At 37.4% G+C, this 20,516-nt stretch overlaps 2 protein-coding genes across 2 annotated transcripts; one reads left to right on the forward strand and one right to left on the reverse strand.

Annotated features, from left to right (window-relative positions):
• Nucleotides 1–884: 884 nt before the first annotated feature.
• LOC103721576 (uncharacterized) lies at nt 885–5,111 on the reverse strand. Its single transcript, XM_008811843.6, has 2 exons — nt 1,807–5,111; nt 885–1,449 (listed from the first exon to the last, which is right to left on the reverse strand). Exons 1-2 carry the CDS (start codon nt 5,057–5,059, stop codon nt 1,094–1,096), a joined length of 3,609 nt encoding a protein of 1,202 aa, XP_008810065.4. The 5' UTR covers nt 5,060–5,111; the 3' UTR covers nt 885–1,093.
• A 13,122-nt stretch (nt 5,112–18,233) lies between these two features.
• On the forward strand, nt 18,234–20,516 carry LOC103721577 (GDSL esterase/lipase At5g33370-like). Its single transcript, XM_008811844.4, has 5 exons — nt 18,234–18,506; nt 18,638–18,765; nt 18,849–19,091; nt 19,796–20,048; nt 20,135–20,516. Exons 1-5 carry the CDS (start codon nt 18,269–18,271, stop codon nt 20,365–20,367), a joined length of 1,095 nt encoding a protein of 364 aa, XP_008810066.2. The 5' UTR covers nt 18,234–18,268; the 3' UTR covers nt 20,368–20,516.

Raw genomic sequence — 20,516 nt, forward strand, 5'->3', positions numbered from 1 at the left:
TAGTTCGCTTAAAGCTTATCGCGCTTTTTACGAAAATGCTTCTTTTTCTGACTCTATTCTACAAAAGGGATAGGAACCGACAAATCCAAGGTTTTTGTTTTATAAAATATTGGAAAGGTCAAATATCATGAAAGCTGACACCACTCTAAATTTAATTTTTTGGCCCCTAAGTTAAAGCTCAATTTATAGTAAAAACACATTATGAGATGCAAAATATTCTAATACAGAATAGTTTATGTTTGTAACTGTTAACTTGGGATACACTGCTTATTTTGTTTGAGATTGGTTGGGAGGGTATGTAGCGACTCGAACTTTGGCAGGTCTTTGTGTTTGTACCTAGCAGGGGACTTGGAGTGAATCCCCATTGATCATTAATCATTAAGTTATTTTGATGAAACATGAGTTGGAATTCTGCAGCCTTGAAGAGCATGATTACAGCATATCCCAAGTTCAACTTAGATGGGATGGGTTAAATTGAAGTCATTGCAGCCCAACTCAATTAAGAAAGTACTCAAGTCGAATCTAGCCAAAAATAACTATCAATTTGACCATCTAAACCTATCTCTGGCCCAACTCCAAAACTTTCTTAATTCGGATTAGGTTGTGTATTGTCAATTGATCAGAGCAAATTCTAAATTAGGTTACAACGAGAGCTTAATTATTGAAATATAAGTTTGGATTGGGTTGGTTAGGGCCTTACGCAAAATGAGGCTTAGGCTTAGGATGAGACCGGTGGATCTAGTTAGGTGCTCTACTATACAAATTAAGTTGGATTTATATTGGAATGGGTCACCCAAGTTCTCAACCTGAACCCTACATTTTCCAAGCTGACCCAAATTACAATTTGGCCAAACAACAAGTATGAGTTCCGCTGAAGGAAAACAGGCTCAAAAGATCTAATTCATATTCTTTAAAATAATAATGAAAAGATTACATATACAAAGAGTTCTTGCTTCAAGGATAGTTATGTCATTGCAACAATATATGGATACATTGACATTTTTAAGTGTCATACGGTGAACATAATAAATCCTACACACCTTAACACCCATACTGCTGGTGTCTTGGGCCTCTTGACCACCCAAAATCCAACCTACACTTGTAAATTCATTAATTGATGTAGTTTAATTGTATGAAAATAGTCTGACAAACTCTGATCTTTGTTAGAAGTGAATAACTGGGACACATGTTTCATTGTTGGTCGAGCATCCGGATTAGGACGTATGCATGCAAGTGCTACCTCAGCTAGTAGTATCACGTCATTTGCAACTTGAAGCGTGGGAAGTGAGATGCGTTGGTCCAGCACATCCTTAAGAAGCATGTTCTGGCCATGCGATAATAGCGAGGACATAAGGTCACTTGGATGCCTTCCTTGTATTACTTCTAGTATCACCACACCAAAACTGTACACATCGTATTTCTCGGTGACCTTCATTGTATACGAAATCTCTGTATAAAAGAGCAAAAAAAAAAAAGGTTAGTCATAATTTGTTATCAAAACAAGAGGTAGGTATATATGCGTGTTGTTGGCAAAATGTTTCCTTATAATATATAATTCAAATAGCGAGTAATTATATTTCTCTCAGCATAATGACATACCAAAACTTATGTATTTAATATTCCCTGCTAGAAAGAAATTGCAATATATATTTGATAAAATAATCATGTTCAAAAATAATGAAGTATAATAATTAAAAAAAACATAGTTGCTTTAATATTCGTTAGGCAACAATGTAACTTTAGAAATTTAAGTCATACTAAGTTTCTTTGCTAAATTAGCAGAATAATACTGGCCGAGTAGTTTACCTGGTGCCATATATCCAAGTGTGCCTGCATGGGCGCTCCAATTTGACGAATCGGGTTTCAGAATTCTTGCTATTCCAAAGTCTGAAATATAAGCATTAAAGTCGGAATCTAACAAGATATTCTTGCTCGATATGTCCCTATGCACAATTGGAGGAGTGCAATCATGGTGCATATAGGATAAAGCATGTGCCACATCTTTAACGATATTTACTCTCCTATTCCAATCCAACTCCATGGCTGCCTCTTGGCTGCTTAAGGTGGCCGACATATTTCCCCTTTCCATGTACTCATAAATGAGAAACATGCATCGAGCATGGGAGCAGAACCCATACAACTTCACTATGTTACGATGGCGTATCTCGGTTAATGCTTGGATCTCATTCTGAAAGCCTCTTTCATCACCTACTTCTTCCGATGGATGAAGCTTCTTCACAGCTACTACCTGACCCGTTCGAAGCCGTGCCTTGTAGACACTGCCATATCCTCCCGTCCCGATGCAGTATTTCTCATCAAAGTTTTCCGTGACAACAATAATTTCTTCATAGATAGCCTTCCCATCAAATTGTTCGCGTACAGCCTCCCCATCAAAATTCAGTATCGAGAATAGATTCTTGACTGGGACTTCCCTCTCCTCCTCCTTCATAGGCTTTGCTCCCCTAAGAAACAGGAAGACTACGAATGTAACCAAAAGCAGAAGCACGGCAATAGTGGGGAAAACAATCGAAAGAATCAGCTTGCGAGCATTCCTTGGATGATGATGTTGGCTGATAGATGACGGGCATGGAGGCAAACCATGCAAATCGCCGCACAAACCTTTATTGTGTTGAAACCACTCTGCTCGAGCATTCTGATCAAAGAATCGATCTTTAGGCAGCGGACCCTCCAAATCATTGTACGATAAGTCGAGCGACGACAAGCTGAGCATGCCTTCGAAAGATGATGGAATGGAGCCCGACAGCTGATTGTGCGAGAGGTTTAGGTTTTCTAGCATCACCAGCTTGCCAAATTGTTGCGGGATGACTCCGGCGAGCGAGTTATGACTGAGATCAAGCATTTCTTGTAGGTTTACAAGATTCCCGACCTCGAGTGGCAGGCTTCCATTCAAGCCATTCATGCTCAACTTCAAGATTCGCAGCCGGGTGCAGCCTCCCAACTGTTTCGGTATCGCGCCGGTGAAGCTGTTCATTGAGAGATCAAGAGCGGTCATACTGTACAGATTACCAATTTCCAAAGGTATCACTCCTGAGAGCTGGTTGTTGCTTAAATTCAGCTCGAGCAAAGCCAAACGAAGCAATTCCCTTGGAATCTCTCCGAATAGCTGATTGGAAGAGACGTCAAGCGATGCAAGGTGAGGCAATCTACCAAGTTCAGGTGGTATCTTCCCGCCGATCATGTTCCCCGACATGTGTAAGGTGGTCAGATTACGGCATGCTCCCCAGTTTGCCGAGAGCTCGCCGTAGAATCTATTGTAGCTTAGATCTATGAGGTCCAGATCTAGATACACCCCAAAGACTTGGGAGATATCCCCTGTCAACTGGTTTCCCTCAAGTTCGATCCTTACTAACCGAGTACAGTTTCGCAAGCTTTGTGGCACTGGGCCCTCGAACTGGGAATTGATCATGGAAAGCCACTGAAGCTGTCCTCCTTTGAATAAATCTGAAGGTAGGGAGCCAGAAAAATTGTTGTAACCTAATTGAAGGTTCACCATGCTCGTGAGATTAGCCATTTCTCGCGGCAAAGGACCGGATAATTGATTTTCGAAGACCTCGAGGTATGATAGGCGAGTCAAGTTGCATAAAGATGTCGGGATCGAACCCGAGATCTGGTTGCTGGAAACTATCAGATCAGTCAAGTTCACTAGATTTCCTAGTTCATGTGGGATGGTTCCTGAGATCTGATTGCCGTAAAAAGACAAGGATTGGAGCGTGGTCAGGTTTCCGAGATAAGAAGGGATGGACCCAGATATCTGGTTCATGCCGACGTACAGAACTTGTAGCTGGGTCAACTTTTGGAAACTGGAAGGAATGGAGCCCGTCAGAGAGTTGTTGGCGAGCATCAGGACCTCCAGGTTCTCCAGCTTCCCTAACTCATGGGGGATGGGACCAGTTAATTGATTGAAGAGGAGGTACAAGAGGTTTAGCTGGGTCAAGTTTCCTAAGCTAGAAGGAATGGAACCCGTCAGAAGATTATATGCGAAATACACGTTTTCTAAATTCGCAAGCTTTCCCAGCTCTGGTGGAAGCCCACCGGAGATTTGGTTTTGGTTTACATACAAAATGAACAGCTGGCTCAGATTGCCGATCGACGGCGGAATGGGACCGGTGAGTCTGTTTTGGCTTAGGCCAAGCAGCTCGAGGCTTTGGAGGCCCCCTATCTCATGAGGGATGGGTCCGGAGAGCTGGTTTGTGAACAGGGACAAGACGCCAAGGTTGGACAAGTTGCCAAGTTCATGAGGAAGGTTGCCGGAGATTTGGTTATAAGAGAGACGCAGTATGGCCAGCCTTGTTAGGTTGCCTAGGGATCGAGGAATGGAGCCGGTGAGGTTGTTGGAATTCAAATCTAGTTGGACCAAACTCCTGAGATCGCCTAGTTCACGAGGTATGGAGCCACGTAGTTGGTTGTCAAATAGACGAAGGATACGGAGATTAGAAAGATGGCGGATTTCGGCCGGGATGTTTCCAGTGAGCTGATTTTGTTGGAGTTGAAGGGAGGTGAGTCTAGTCCAATTGGCGAAGAGGGCTGGAATGATTTCTCCGGTGAGCTCGTTAGCAGAGAGGTCGAGTTTTACGAGGAGGGAGAGGGTGGCGAGCGAGGCGGGGAGGCCGCCAGAGAGGCGGTTGTGGGAGAGGTCGAGCGACACGAGGCCCGAGAGGTTGGCGACGGCCGCAGGGATGGCGCCGGCGAGGAAGTTGCGACGGAGGTTGAGCACGGCGAGGGAGGGAAGGGCAGAGAAATCGAGGGCGTCGAGGGTGCCGACAAGGCCGGCTCGCGGGAGGCTGAGCTTGGTGATGCGGGAGCTGGTGCATGTGATGCCGAGCCATGAGCATGGGGAGGTGGTGGTGGAGTTGTGGAGGGCGGCCCATGAGCGGAGAGCTCGTGAGGGGTCTTGGAGAGTGGATTTCCAGTGGAGGAGAGCTGTGGTCTCGGATAGTGGAGAAGCTGTTGCTTGTGGAGGAGGAAGGAGGAGGGAGAGGGATGGGAGTAGTAGGAGAAAAAGATAGGATGATGAGTACAAGGGGACCGAGGATTCCATTGAGGGTTGCGTGGTGGTGGTGGTGGTGGTGGTGGGAATGGGAGGGGCTTTTAAAGACAATGCGAGTCCTGTTCTTTAGTAGATATATATAATTTTTTTGGAGTTATTGGCCCAGTGGAAATCCATTGGCTCCGGGGGATCGTTAATAATATTGAAATAGCCACTCGAATCCTGATATTAATTAACGAAAATGAACAACAACTGCACTGACATCATTGACATGGACGTAAAAAGACTAGGAAGCATTTTGCCAAGGAATTATGGCGACGTAGCGTGGAAAAAAGCTGGCGACCGTCACTAGCAGAAACCCTTAAAATAATATATTAATTTAGTTCATATATTAATATCGATTATTATTATTATTAAAATATTCAAAAAAATGTTATTGTTTTTCTACTAAAACATATTTTTATCAAAATACTATTAGTATTATTGTTATGATTATGAATTTTACCGTTTTTATTAAAATATTATTAGTTTCAATTATTAAACAGTTGCATCAAATCATTTAAAAAGAGGTAATTAATTATTTTTTATTTTTTATTTAATTTCTTTTAGATATGAAAAAAAGACTTTTTCTTTGAATTGGAGGTCTTTTTTGCTTTTTTTTTCTTTTTTTTCCTCAAAAATTAGGGAAGGGAAGGAAGGGACAAGCCCACCCCCGCATAGCAGCCCTCACTAGGCCCCCACCCCGCCAAGAGAGCGTTCGATGTGGGCAGCATTGACCGTGTATTGGGCACGCTGGCCATTTTTACTTATACCCTCTCCATCCGTGGGTCCGGCTCAGTTGCCCCTCTGGACTCCGACACGAACCATCCGTATGAGTATGTCACATCCGGTACACCGAGACACATCCGGCACACCGAGATTATCAGCGGACCAATAAGCCCTTCCGTTTTACGTGCCCGAGCGGAGCGCATCCGGTCTCTATATTTAATCGACGCCCGTGCGTTTCGAACTCAGACCGTGCGGGTGGAAGTAATGGCCCAGTTCCACTGAGCTACCACCCGAGTGGCTTTTTTTTTTGCCCTTTCAATGGACCACGTTTCTTTAGAAAGAAACAATTCCCTAAGGGGGCGTTTGGTAACCCTAACAGGATCACCACGACGATCTAAGCTCCTCGGTGATCCGAATGCTGGGGTGATTTGATCTCCGGTGATCTGAGATCAATGTATTTGGTAGGCTATGGTTCAGTGATTAAAAATCTCCGGATATTCATGAGTAACTTGTTTGGTATGGTACGGAAATCAAGATCACTGACCACATAATACCACAAATACCCTTGATATATTTTAGATGGATTTTTTTATGTATTTTTAATTAAGTCAATATACTAATTCCTATAACAACTCCATAATTTTGTCACATATTCTACTTTTAGTAGCCCTTATCATATATTTATTAATCATATAAAATATATTATAATAAAATATCAATATATTTATCAATATATTGTATAAAAATATATTTATTACTCCTATAAATTATTATCTTATAAAAATATGTTATTTTTCATTATAGAACTAATATTTTTATTTATACTTATAATAGGTTTTTTAATACTAATAATTATTTTGATTAGAAAAATAAGGTAAATAGAAGTAATATAGTAATATATTAAATATTTTCATTATATAAATATAAAAAATTATAATATATTTCTACTAGAATTTAAAATTATCCTTCAATAATAATAGGATAATAATATGATTAGTAATATATTATAACATAATATATATCATTAATATAATATATAATATTAACATAACATATATATAATATTGATATAATATATTGATGGTATATTGATATATTAATTTTTCTGCTAACTTGAGGGGTATTTTTGTCTTTAACTTTCAACCCAGGAGCACTGCCTTGGGGTGATCTTGGATTCCCGACCGCAAGGACGGGTATCCTATCACCGAGCTAGGAGGTGATTTGAGGAGTGAAGGTGATTTAAGATCACCACCACGTAGGATCACCGTGGTGCAAGCAAACGTGGTGATCTCATCACCTCCACCCACATCATCCTTGATCCTAGGACGATCACCCCATACCAAACGCCCCCTAAATAAATTAACGTCAAGTCATGATTTGACCGCACAGCGTGTTAGCTGGGATCGATAAGGTGCCATTCTGCCAATTACTTTACGATAATTGGCAGGTTATATTTTTATTTTTCTGTTCCTCAACGCTCGAACCTGCCACTATTTATATTTTTTTATAATTTTATATAAAAATAACTATTATTTAAATATGTAGCGAACGGAGAGCCCAAGTTATATATATATATATATATATATATATATATATATATATATATATATATATATTAGATGAGCACTTCATAATTTTTATGAAAAAATAAAATATATTTTATAAATTTAATTTGATAAAATACTATTTATTGATTAAGATCTGTTAGCTTTGTATACCATTGTAGTTGTAAATGGATAATTTTATGGTAGCTTTACTGTGATCTTAAAATTATCAAAAATTTTAAAACAGTAACTCTAGTCACCATTTCTATGTCTGGTTTAATTTGACTGGTACGCTTTTGGGATCCTAGTTTTCAAAGTTGCTCGGCAAATCTGTGTCCAACCAGTTGTTCCATATTTCCACAGACTGCTTGGTTGCTTTCCCACCATCATTCTACTGTACCGTACGTGTGGCCTTCCAATTGACTTACAATGAACCTGATTATGATCCAATAATATGTTCAAAACAAGCTCAGGTGTTGGATACAAATCTCAATTCAAGAGATAGGCTACCGCTAGGTTAAGTATAGAGATTGAAATATTTGAATGTACTTTAGTACTCTTTAGCCAACTGCAAGCTCATGAAAAGAAAAGTCGTCGATCCTGGATATCTAGAATTTAAATCATTTATAATGCGTATTTTGCACTGCAGAAGACTATACAGTTCCGAATAGCTGCCGTGTCAACTATCTCGAAGATGTGCTGATAGCAATCATTTATCTCCGACTCTGAGCGTGTTTGATGGAAAACATGAAAAATTATATTTCACACTACATGCACCATATGGTCGGACTACGAGAAGAAGATAAGTTGATTGACATGGTGTATAGCTCGGTTGGTGTACGTGGTTTAAAGCATAATTTGTCGGCAAATACAGTGTGAACAACCTTTGTTCGTCTTGAACGAGAACGACGATGACGACGTCCTGGAGATTCCTAATAGAACCAATCACAAAGAGTCAAGTTGTACTACCTGCTTTGACGCGTAAAGCTACTTGACCTACTTGTTATGACCCGATCCGCACGGTTTAAGATATTCGACCTTACTTGTGCCATAATTTGATAAAAATCATCGACAATGTACGGATGAGACCTGTGCCAGACTTCATAAGTTAGAAAAGCTGCCTTCCTTAATCTTCAAAGCCTACCATGACTCTCACAGTTGATGCGTATTCTCGACGCTAATGTAGAATGACACCCTTCCAGTTTTATGATTCTTTCCTTTGTGTGGTCCACATGAGTCGAGCAACCAGATGGACTGAGAAGAGGAGAACGGTGAGAAGGATTTTCTCTGTTCATACTTTGTATGATAGAAGTGTCATTGTTACAGTAATTGCATGTCTTCGCTCAGAAAAAGCAGCTGCTATGGTCATGGTTTCATACCATCTTACAGGTATAATTTTGTGATTTTCGGCACGCTGCTACAGAAGTCCATACTTTTTTCCCTTGAATCCACTTACTGTACTCCACTTATCGGTCTACATGCATGCTACCGCTTTTTACCTGACACTATTATCAATCTGCATGTTACTATTCTTTTTTTTTTTAAAACAGTAATTTATATAGTTCTAATATGAATACATCAAAGTAATATTACTATTCTTCACAAGAGCTATCAATTACCTTTACAACTTTTAAAGTTATCCGGAATTGTTGGCATTGAATCTACTTAATACCACTCGGTGGAAGAAAAAAGAGAGTACATCAGGAGAAGGTCTTGGCATATAAGTTAGCATCCAATTCAACTTAAAAAGCTTATGTTGTTATATTTTGAGCCTAATTATCTATATTAGTCCATATACTTATCACTAATTATTTTATGTGTGACTAAACTTCACGTGTGATCCCCAGCATCTCCCATCTGTAGCTAAGCATACTTGGATTGGAGGAATATCAGTTGACGGGAGTATACTTGATATTGAGAATGACAATTATATTCATTTCCATTAACTAGACTATTTAGCATATGCTTTGATATCATGTATACATTGTCCTATGGCTAATTTGGGATAATGTTAATTAATTTGTAAAGATCCGTATAGATATATATTTAATTTTATATTGATTATATTTTATAAAAATTTTAGGTACCTATATAGATAGCTAAAAAATTTAAATAATATTTTTTACCTATTTTTTTTTACAATATGGGATCTTAAGTTATTACATGGCTGGATCAGCAATAATGGGTCATTTGAGCTACAAGCACCATTGGTTGGGCAGTTGTTAAACTATAACTTATGAGAGAGACTTAAAAAACAAAAAAAAGACAAAAAAAAGCAAGTACCTTGACTTGGATGACGCTGGCACCTTAAAAAGTTGTGTGACAATGTACCTAAACCAGAATTTTTTAGTCCACGGCAGGTCTCCTCATTCATGTCACGTCGGCCCAATTTGCGCCAACTTTTGTCCTGCGTGTCCAATCAACGCTGTTTGAATCCTAATCCGTCTGCCAACGGATACTTTGAATGATAGGAGTCCGTGGGTAGTTGCTTGCATGGGTTGGAAAGGGCAAGGCAAGGTTACGTGGTTAAGGCCATGTTTGAAGGAGCTTTTGGAGGATCAGAAAGTACTTTCTGGTCCTCCAAAAATATTTTTAGATAAAAAATTATATTTGATAAATTTTTCAAAAAGCTGTTTCAGCTTTTGCGGAAAGCTGAAAACAGCTTTTGGGAGGAAGCTGCAATTTGGAGTTTTTGGGAGGAAGCTGTTTCAGCTTTTTCGGAAAACTGTATTTTTGACAAAAATGCCCATATTAAAATAACATAATTACATAGTTTGTCTCTTTATAAATCTAAAAATCTGCTGGAGCCAAGAACCCTAGCCGTCAGACTCCCTTCCGTAAGAAAATGTATTTTTCTTTTCAATTTTTGTATGCATCTCTTGAACCACATTTTAGAAAAAAAATGTTATATTATGAAAAATTAATTTATACTAATAATTATAATATTTTATACTTTTATTATTGTATTATACTATAAATATAATATATATTATATTATATCATAATACATTAATATGTTATGTTAAATGATTTAATATTATGTTATATTATGAAAAATTAATTTATACTAATAATTATAATATTTTATAATTTAATAATAAAGGTATAAAATATTATAATTATTATTATAAATTAATTTTTCATAATATAACATAATATTAAATTATTTAAAATAACATATTAATGTATTATAATGTAATATAATATAATATAATATTTATAGTATAATACAATAATAAAGGTATAAAATATAATAATTATTATTATAAATTAATTTTAAATAATTATACTATAAATATTGTATTATATTACATTACATTATAATACATTAATATGTTATGTTAAATAATTTAATATTATGTTATATTATGAGAAATTAATTTATACTAATAATTATAATATTTTATACTTTTATTATTGTATTATACTATAAATATAATATATATTACATTATATCATAATACATTAATATGTTATGTTAAATAATTTAATATTATGTTATATTACCAAATATTAATTTACTCTAATAATTATATTACTATTATGCTATATTAACATAATATTATTTTATATTATAATAATATTATACTATATCGTATATTTATGTATTAATTTATGTTATGTTTTATTATGTTCTGTTGTATAATACTATGCAATGTCCTTTATGGTAATTTTGTCATACAAAAGTACTTTCTCAGTTTGTTTACCAAACACAAAACAAAATACCACATCACTTTACGAATGTAGTTACCAAACAGCAAACAGCTTTTTATAACAGCTCTACTTCAGACAGCTCTACTTCCAACAGCTCTACTTCTAACAGCTCTACTGCCAACAGCTCCCCCAAACAGGGCCTAAGTGCTTCCCATGATAGATAAGGACTTCTAGATGGTAGAACTTGCGCAAGATATTTCATGTTTAACGAACATGCTTCTTATCGCTACTAATTTTGAGTCTTGACAAACTTTATTGCAACGCACTAACTGCAGCTTTGAATGAATGCTCTGGGATTTATTTTATTAGAGAAGTGTTTTACCACGTATTTCATTTGAATAGTTTTCATATCATTTTCCTTAGAAAAAGTAATGATGCATCACATTTCAACTAATACACACGTATATAAAGATGGGTTATGCTTCTTTTGATAGAAGAAATATCTACTCTCAATTTCAAATTTAATAATGAGGCATTCAGGTGGAATATCCACACCCTTAGTTATAATCTATATTAACTAAAATACCTACGGTCAAAAATGTTGTGTTTGTTGGTTTGTAACCTGTATATGCACATAAAATATATAATTTTTGATTTATAGACATTTTTAAACTTACAATGTAGATGCCTCTACTGTAGATAGAATAGTATCTTATTCGACCCAAGGCCTAACTTGGCAAGTCTAATTCCAAGCTCATTCGACCCCAAACTTAGTTTATTCGACCTAAACCACGGCCTAACAAACCTAAGCCTTAGCCTATTCAGCTCAAATCCTTATTTGTTTGACCAAAATCCTAGTCCATCCACCCTAGAACATTCAACCCAACTTGATCCTAATCTTAACCCACCAAATTGACTCATCCTATTTCAATGTAGTCAATTTAAGCCCCGAGCACACCTGATCTAGATCCGATAAAATTTGATCATATCTAATCATGATTGATCATACATAAACATACTCGATTATACTTGATTAAATCTATCCTAACCAAAACAATCCTTTCTCGAACCTATGTATGTATCTCACCCTAATTTATCAAACTTTTGAAACATAGTATATATATGAGCCTAATTTATCCCTAATCTTACACTCGCAACTAAAATTGGTTTTGAAACATAGTATCACAAGGCATACCAGAAGTCCAAACAGGCTTGACCTGATTAAGCCCAAATTGATTGAGCCAAAGTGATTGTTGATTGTGAGAAGGAAATCTAAAGTTTCGAAGTTGATAGCAATGATGTAGAACTTGCTGGTGGAGCTTTTGGAGCACAAGGATGAGGAAGGCAGTGATCTTATTGGAGACGATGCAGGCCATGGCAATAACATTGGTTATAAAGAGGATGAGGGGAATCATCTTGCACATAAGGTGGAGACAATATGCCTTGTGAACATGAACTTGTTGAACTTGGCTATGTAGGAGAGACTTGTTCATCACTGTCGAGGGCTTTGATTCCCTCTTTTTTCACCGCCTTATCAACTAGGCTCCACTGTCTGCTACTAGGTTGGAGCCTTTGTTCACCACTAGGGAGAAAATGTGAGGCAAGAGACTGGGAGAGAACCAGATCTGAGAGGAGAGAAGGATTTGGAGTGACTAGTTTAGCATATAGGAATTGAAGGGCAAGATGCTTGTGACTCGAGAGGTGTAGCCTCCAATCCATGTAGGGTCTAAAGTTGGGTTAGTTAAATAGAGATCCAGGTTCAGTTGTGCTTAATATACAAGCTTGGATCAAAGTTGGTTTCGATCTTAGACTTCGGAAAAGTCCTAGGCTAGGCCAAGCATTAATTTCATAGGTTAGGGCTGGGATAGGAACTGACAAATCCAAAATTTTTGTTTTATAAAATATTGGAAAAGTCAAATATTATGAAAGCTAACACTACTCAAAATTTAATTTTTTTGGCCCTTGGCTTGGGTGTGAGTACTCAGTTAAAGCTCAATTTATAATAAAAACACATTATGAGATGCAAAATATTCTAATACAGAATAGTTTATGTTTATAAATGTGAACTTGAGATATGCTACTTGTTTTGGTTGAGATTGGTTGTGAAGGTATGTAGCGACTCAAACTTTGGCAGGTCTTTGTGTTTGTACCTAGTAGGGGACTTGGGGTGAATCCCCATTGATCATTGATCATTAAGTTATTTTGATGAAACGTGAGTTCGGTTTTTGTAGCCTTGAAGAGCATGATTATAGCATATCCCAAGTTCAACTTCGATGGGATGGGTCAAATTAAAGTCATTGCAACCCAACTCAATTAAGAAAATACTCAAGTCGGATCTAGCCAAAAATAACAATCAATTTGACCGTCTAAACCGAGCTCCGACCTAACTCCAAAATTTTCAGTTGAAGCATAATTCGAATTAGGTTGTGTATAGTCAGTTGGTCTGAGCAAATTCTAAATTAGATCACGACAGGAGCTTAATTATCGAAATATAAGTTTGAATTGGGTTGGTTAGGGCCTTACACAAAATGAGGCTTAGGCTTGGGATGAGACCGGTGGATCAAGTTGGATTCATGTTAGAATGGGTCACCCAAGTTCTCAACCTGAACTGAACCCTACATTTTCCAAGCTGACCCAAATTACAATTTGGGGTTATCTTAGACTCATGAGTTCTATCTCTAAAATAATTTTAAATTATGTTATTATGTTCATTTTTATTTAACAAAAGTTGCTAGAACTTACATTTCATTGAATAAGGCAGTTTTAGCAAGTGCGGTGGAGAGGTAAGCAATCCATTGTAATTCTAGTGGTGCGTTTGGACATAAATAGTGGAGTCATTTGGGTCTATGGATGCCACTAGCTAGAGAGTTTATCATCATTCATACCAATCTCTAGAGCTTATCTAATGGAAACACTACACTTTCCACTTCATATTAATTGAAACCAGGGTCTAGGAAGGCTCTAAAAGGGCAAAGCTAAAAGTTTTGCACCTTGGCATGGCTATGACGGACTTTGGGGGCAAGTTTTATCGATGAAGCGGTGGTGGAACCACCAGCATCACATCTCTCTCCTTTTCTCGCATCCACTCATGGGTGGATCATAGCAATTGAGAAACCAAGACCATCACAATATAATATATTGTTACCAGGGGAACTTTAGCTCATTGTCTCGCTATACAATGGGCTATACACTTTATCATGCATACAGCTAATGAGGCTAAACGAGTGGGTTCCTCTAGATTGAAGTCATCATTGAGGGCACTAAGGTCGTAATCAATGTCACCAAACAGCACCCTCTAGTTGTTAGAGATTGCAGGAACATAAGATTGCCCAAATAAATTTTCGTGTTTGGATGACTGGACTGAAAATTCTACTGAAATTGTGGTTGAGTCAGTACAACCTTGGCTAGCTCAAATCCTATATATATATATATATATATATATATATATATATATATATATATATATATATATATATATATATATATAAGATTAGCTGAGGTTTCTTTTTTTTCTTATGGGATTCGGACTAGCCTCCACCAAAGTTACTTTTTGGTATTTATAAATATAGGTTTATCCCAACCTGTAATCTTATGGCTTTGCTGGTTATACTAGCTCAACTCATGAATCCAATTGGATTTTCAATCCAATCATCTAAACAGCCTCTAAGAGCAATATCCTCCTCACAAGCAAACTGAACTCCATCATTCAATAAAGAAGCAATGAAGTTTCCTTTTTTTCGTCCTTTAAGCAACCTATTAGAAGTAGATGTTTCCATCGGTGGTTCCTCATGGACCAAAGGGTCCTTGTGGGGTCTTAACCTACTTGATGACCCGACTAAATTCTGGTCAACTTGAAATATGGACCCAATCCAAACATGGGCCTTGGCTGAGCGTTCTGACTTGAAAAATGACTCCAGTGAAGCCAAGAGGTAGATTATCTGGAGGAGGGAAAGCTTTTTTATTTTGGCTTGCTATTTGCTACCTGTTATTTTGTTTTTTAATTAATAAACATAACTTATTTCATTATTTTCAACAAATTTTATGTTTTCAATCTAATAATCCCTATCCATCATCTGGCCGTATAGGTTTTCCTTAATAAACTTTTTTTATGCACTTTTTTTTTGAAAGAATGGATTTGAATGCTGAAAATTAGTTTTGATATTGAACGATATGTGGTAGGAAAAATTTAAATTTCATTGCTTGAATCAAATAAGAAAGCTAACAATTCTATAATATTTTAGAATAATAGAAAATAAAAGGTTTAATAGAAAAATTAAACTTAATACAACCAAATTTTAAAGCAAAAAAAAATCATATATATATAAAAACCAGAAATGCCAAAGTTACAGAGTTTATAAATTTTAAATACTAAAATCTATAATAAGAATTTATTTAAAAGTTTTAGCATGCAATATTATCAACTATCAAGATGGGAATTTTTTTCTTAGACCGTTAGAAAAAATATAATATGTCAATAACTTACTATTGTTTATTAATACTTTAAATGAAAAATATGAGGGGAATAAAAAATACATGCTTGGAATGAGACATGGTGGAACACTGGCTTATAAATGAAATTTGCTCTGTCGTATAGGTATCTAGTGAAATCACTCATTGTATAACAAATCTGGCTCAGTCTGAAGACTTCTCTGATGAGACGATCATACCTGAAGACACCTATGATGAGACGATCATGTTATGGTATGATCGAGTTTGGATTTTTATGATACGTGTTTTGCACTATAGAGGACTATGTATGATTGGATGGATGATACATCACTAAATGGATGGCTGGCACCCATCACATTAAGAGAAGGACGACAACCATTCATTTTTGAAATAGGTGATTGGCCATCCAATCATGCACGGCCCTCTATTGTGTAAAACAAACGCTACAAATGATCTCATCTCCTATACCAAGAAGGCTTTTTGGCATGCCGAGAAGGAGAGCAGAGACAGATGGAAAGGAAGCAGAGGAGAAGTCGAGAGAGAAGAAAGGAAGCAAAAGTGTCTGAAATCTGGAACTGGAGCCCATATACAGGCGCAACGCAGGTAACACCTGGAGAGGCTCATAATAGCCTTAAAGGCCTATATATTTACACTGTTATCTCATAAAAGCTCGATAACGCCAGCATTTCAATGTAATGCTTGCATTACAGATTTAAATTTTGTAACGCCTACATTACTGATGCTAGAGTCAAAAACGAAATAAATCTTTAGCATCTACGTTACAGATTTAAATTTTGTAACGCCTACTTTATAAATGCAAGAGTCAAATGCGACATAAATCTGGTTCTTCAATTTGAATATTTTAAATGCCAACTTAACTATTGAACTTTAATTATTAAATGGAAGCCTACTTGCATTTTTACATATCCAATATAGGATTATTCAAATCATAAATATTTTAAGCTTTAAACCCTTTCCAATAAATATTATAGCAGTGAATCTTTAGCTTTATCTGAATTTTTTAATATACTTTCTTTGGAAACATTAAGGGCATTGGTTGAACTGCCTCCCATCCCTCCTTTTCATATGAGTTCTTTGGCGTAAACCATACCAAAAATTTAGTGATTATTCTTCAATTTTAAAGTTAGAGGGTACATTAAGTTGTAGCTTTGGTCCTAGTAGTAGTAGTATTGTTGTTCTATAACACTGTATGTTTTCATTAAGAATTAATGCATGGTAGAAGCACTTTAAGGTAGGAGTGGCAATCGGGTCGGGTCGGGTCGGATTTTAAACGGATCGGGTCACATGCAGGTCAGATCAGAAAATTATAAACCTGAACCCGACCTGTTTATTAAACAGGTCAGAAATTACAACCTGAACCTGTCATGTTTAATAAATAGGTAACCCGACCCGACCCGTTTAACCTGTTTAATAAATAGGTAACCTGTTTGCCCAACCCGAACCGACCTATTTAACATGTTTGCCCAATCCGATCCGTTTAACCTGTTTAGATCTATTTAACCTGCCCAACCCGACCTGTTTAAACCCGTTTAACCTGTTTAGACATGTTTAACCTGTTTAACCCGTTTAGACATGTTTAACCCGTTTAACCTGTTTAGACCTGTTTAATCTGCCCAACAGTTAAACGGGTTAAACGGTTCAAACAGGTCTGACATCTAAAATCCGTATCCGACCCAATTAATAAACAGGTTAAACGGGTCGACCTGTTTACGACCCGAACCTGTTTAGGCCAAACCCGAACCTGTTTAGGCCAAACCCAAACCTGTTTATGGCAGGTTCAACAAGGATCAAGTTGGCGGATCGGGTCATATTTTGTCACCCCTACTTTAAGGCTAATTAAATATTAAGGGAAGCAAACCATTAATAAAGTAATGACAAAATCGAATTGCCTCTCGCTGCAACCCTATTTGACTTCTAATATTAGTACATATATATATGACAATGAAAAGGTTGAAACTCTACCATATATGACAATGAGAAAGTTGGAACTCTATTGGAGTCTTATGGGGAAGGATATACCTACATACACTTATGCATGCATACATATAGCTTGGTTTCCTTAAATAAAGAAATTGACATGTCATATTACTTGTTTAAGTTAATTTTTATTAATCTCAACAATTTCTTAAGCATGCAATAGATTTAAGATCCAGTCATCTTACAATTTGAAAGCATGGAATACTATCCTTATTTTGCCATAATGAGCATAGATTGAGTTATCCTTTTATAACATGTAAGGAGAATAGCTACCTTGAACTAGCTAATCAGTGAAGAGTTGGATGTCCAATAATCTGATAGGGGCATCTTTGGCATTAAGATTAGAACCTTAATGTCAATGGTCCCTCGAATGCTGTTGTTACACTGATCTTGTGGTGACATCAATATTGACCAATATTGGAGCGGTATATGGAATAAAACATACCAAAAATCTTTGTATTGGAGCTTGGAGCCACCAGTATGCATGATAATTCATGAATGAGCATTCTATGTCCGTGTAGTCATAGATGTAACGTCTGAGACATAGAACAAAGTAGGTTTTGAGGCCTAATGATAGATAACGTAAGCTGCCAACCACCTCGAAGGTGCAGAAGAATGTCGACTTCCTAATAGGGCAAACAATTAGATTTTGATTACTTTCTGTGGCCCTTCTGTCCACTCTATTGGTCTTAAGTAGGTGGAAGAAGAAAAAGTTGTGAGTTTGTGATGCAAGGAGCCCTATACATGCCACCACCTTTGGAATCCAAGTGCATATAGCCCCCCACCACAACCTCTAACTACTAGTGTTACTGCTCCCATCCAATCAAAACCATCTCATTCTACAACCATGGATGCCTATTTCCTTCTTGCCTTCTTTCTGTTTGGCCTTACAACTTTAGGAACTCTTTCAACAACAATGGAGGCCCGAGCCTTCTTTGTTTTTGGTGATTCTCTTGTTGACAATGGCAATAACAACTACTTGGCAACCACAGCTCGTGCCGACTCGCCTCCTTATGGGATCGATTACCCGACTCACCAACCCACAGGCAGATTCTCTAATGGGCTCAACATCCCTGACATTATCAGTTAGCAGTCCTACTTAGCTTCTTCTACTGCATTGTTAATGAATGCATGTTTCAGTGAATGTTTCTCTCTTCACTTTGATATGATCTATGTTTGCCATGTTTTCTTGACCAACAATTTCAATGTGCCTCAGGTGAGCACCTTGGGGCCGAACCTACATTGCCTTACCTCAGCCCTGAGCTCCGAGGAGGAAAACTACTTGTCGGTGCCAACTTTGCGTCAGCAGGGGTTGGAATTCTCAATGATACTGGAATTCAATTTGTAAGCCAAATTATGCATTATTTTCCTTAAAAGGTTGATGAACTTGAGATATAGATCGGCTGATATATCGGTTATGTTTGCAGGTAAACATTATTAGAATCAGCGAGCAGCTGCTATACTTTGAGCAGTACCAGCAGAGTTTAAGCTCGCTTGTAGGACGGGCTCAGACGAAGCGGCTTGTGAACCAAGCTCTTGTCCTCATCAGTCTTGGAGGCAATGACTTTGTTAACAACTATTTCTTGGTGCCATTTTCTGTACGATCTATCGAGTTTGCGCTTCCTGACTATGTTTACTATTTAATCTCTGAATACAAGAAAATCCTTGCGGTATGTCTTCTTTGCCACCTCAAAATGTTCATCCTTGCAGAGGGTAGAAATCTGATGCATGAACAGTGCTGAAACTTTCAATTATATGATGCCAACTGCCTTGAGCTCTGCAAAATAAGTCATATATTCTGCATTTTCAGAGTCTGTCGTGGTTTTGCATCAACTGAGCAACTAAATCTTTATTCTCATGAAGGCTCCATGGTCTACATTCAAACCAAAAAAGATCATTGCTCCGTCCATGCTGCTCAAGCTGCTCAACTTCATTCATATTTTGTGTGAATAAGCAGCAAATTTGAAAATGAATATCATGAACAATGTTCGCTTATTTTCCTCTTGTATGTTATATATTTTATGGCACTACACATGTATAACCTCGTATAATAATTCTCAGAGAATAGAACTTCAAACCATAGAAATTTTGGTTGCTATAAGTTTGCACTGCAGTTTGATGTCAACAACCTCTGAACTAGGAACTAGTACGTCTAATACTGAATCACTGACTATTTCAACATTGTCCAAAAATTGGTTTGAACTCAATATCGAAATAATATTTGTGGTAATGGAAGGGAGACAGCTGATCTTTCACAAAGTCAGTAATGTAGGCCTTGATTGCCATAGTAAATCTTTGCACATGAAAGGCTTTAAAGAAAAAAAACAATTAACATTGCTCCAGTTTTTCATGCATCGTTTCTATCCAATTGCAGAGGCTATATGAATTAGGTGCCCGTCGAGTCCTGGTCACCGGAACTGGTCCTCTTGGCTGTGCCCCGGCAGAGCTCGCTCAAAGAAGTCTGAATGGTGATTGTGACCCTGAACTGCTGGGGGCTGCGGACCAATTCAATTCCCTGCTGCTCCAAACTTTGAAAGAACTAAACAACCACTTTGGATCAGACATCTTTATCTCTGCCAATGCTTTCAGGACGCATATGGACTTCATATCAGATCCAGAGGCGTATGGTAAGAAACGTCATGGATACTTACTAATAACTTCATCTTCATTCATTCACTTGATCTTAACAATGTGTTTTATAAAAAAATTTCAGGTTTTGTCACATCAAAAGTTGCATGCTGCGGGCAAGGACCTTACAATGGGCTTGGGCTATGTACCGTGGCATCAAACTTATGTGCCAACCGCAACTTGTATGCATTTTGGGATGCATTCCATCCCACAGAGATAGGAAACCGGATCATTGTGAGCCAGTTCATGATTGGTTCCGCCGAGTACATGCACCCCATGAACTTGAGCACCATTCTAGCCATGGATGCAGGAACTTAGTGTCTTGGCATGTCCAGTGTTTCATCCTAGAGATATTTCAGAATTCGTGCCTAAGGTTTCATGCATAGGTTGGCAAATGATCGATCCATCAATCTGTAGCCTTTCAGCATGTGTCTGATGCATGATAATGGGGATACTTTGGTTATTCA

Source organism: Phoenix dactylifera, chromosome 6 (assembly GCF_051530095.1).
Source record: "Phoenix dactylifera cultivar Ajwa chromosome 6, Ajwa_hap1_PhDact_Kaust_v1.1, whole genome shotgun sequence".
Lineage (NCBI taxonomy): Eukaryota > Viridiplantae > Streptophyta > Magnoliopsida > Arecales > Arecaceae > Phoenix > Phoenix dactylifera.

Coding starts and splice junctions, on each gene's coding strand:
- LOC103721576 (XM_008811843.6), bottom strand. CDS start 5,059: ATGGAATCCTCGGTCCCCTTGTACTCATCATCCTATCTTTTTCTCCTA. Junction 1,450..1,806: donor ACTTGGATATATGGCACCAG/GTAAACTACTCG, acceptor TCTTTTATACAG/AGATTTCGTATACAATGAAG.
- LOC103721577 (XM_008811844.4), top strand. CDS start 18,269: ATGGATGCCTATTTCCTTCTTGCCTTCTTTCTGTTTGGCCTTACAACT. Junction 18,507..18,637: donor CAACATCCCTGACATTATCA/GTTAGCAGTCCT, acceptor AATGTGCCTCAG/GTGAGCACCTTGGGGCCGAA. Junction 19,092..19,795: donor AATACAAGAAAATCCTTGCG/GTATGTCTTCTT, acceptor ATCCAATTGCAG/AGGCTATATGAATTAGGTGC.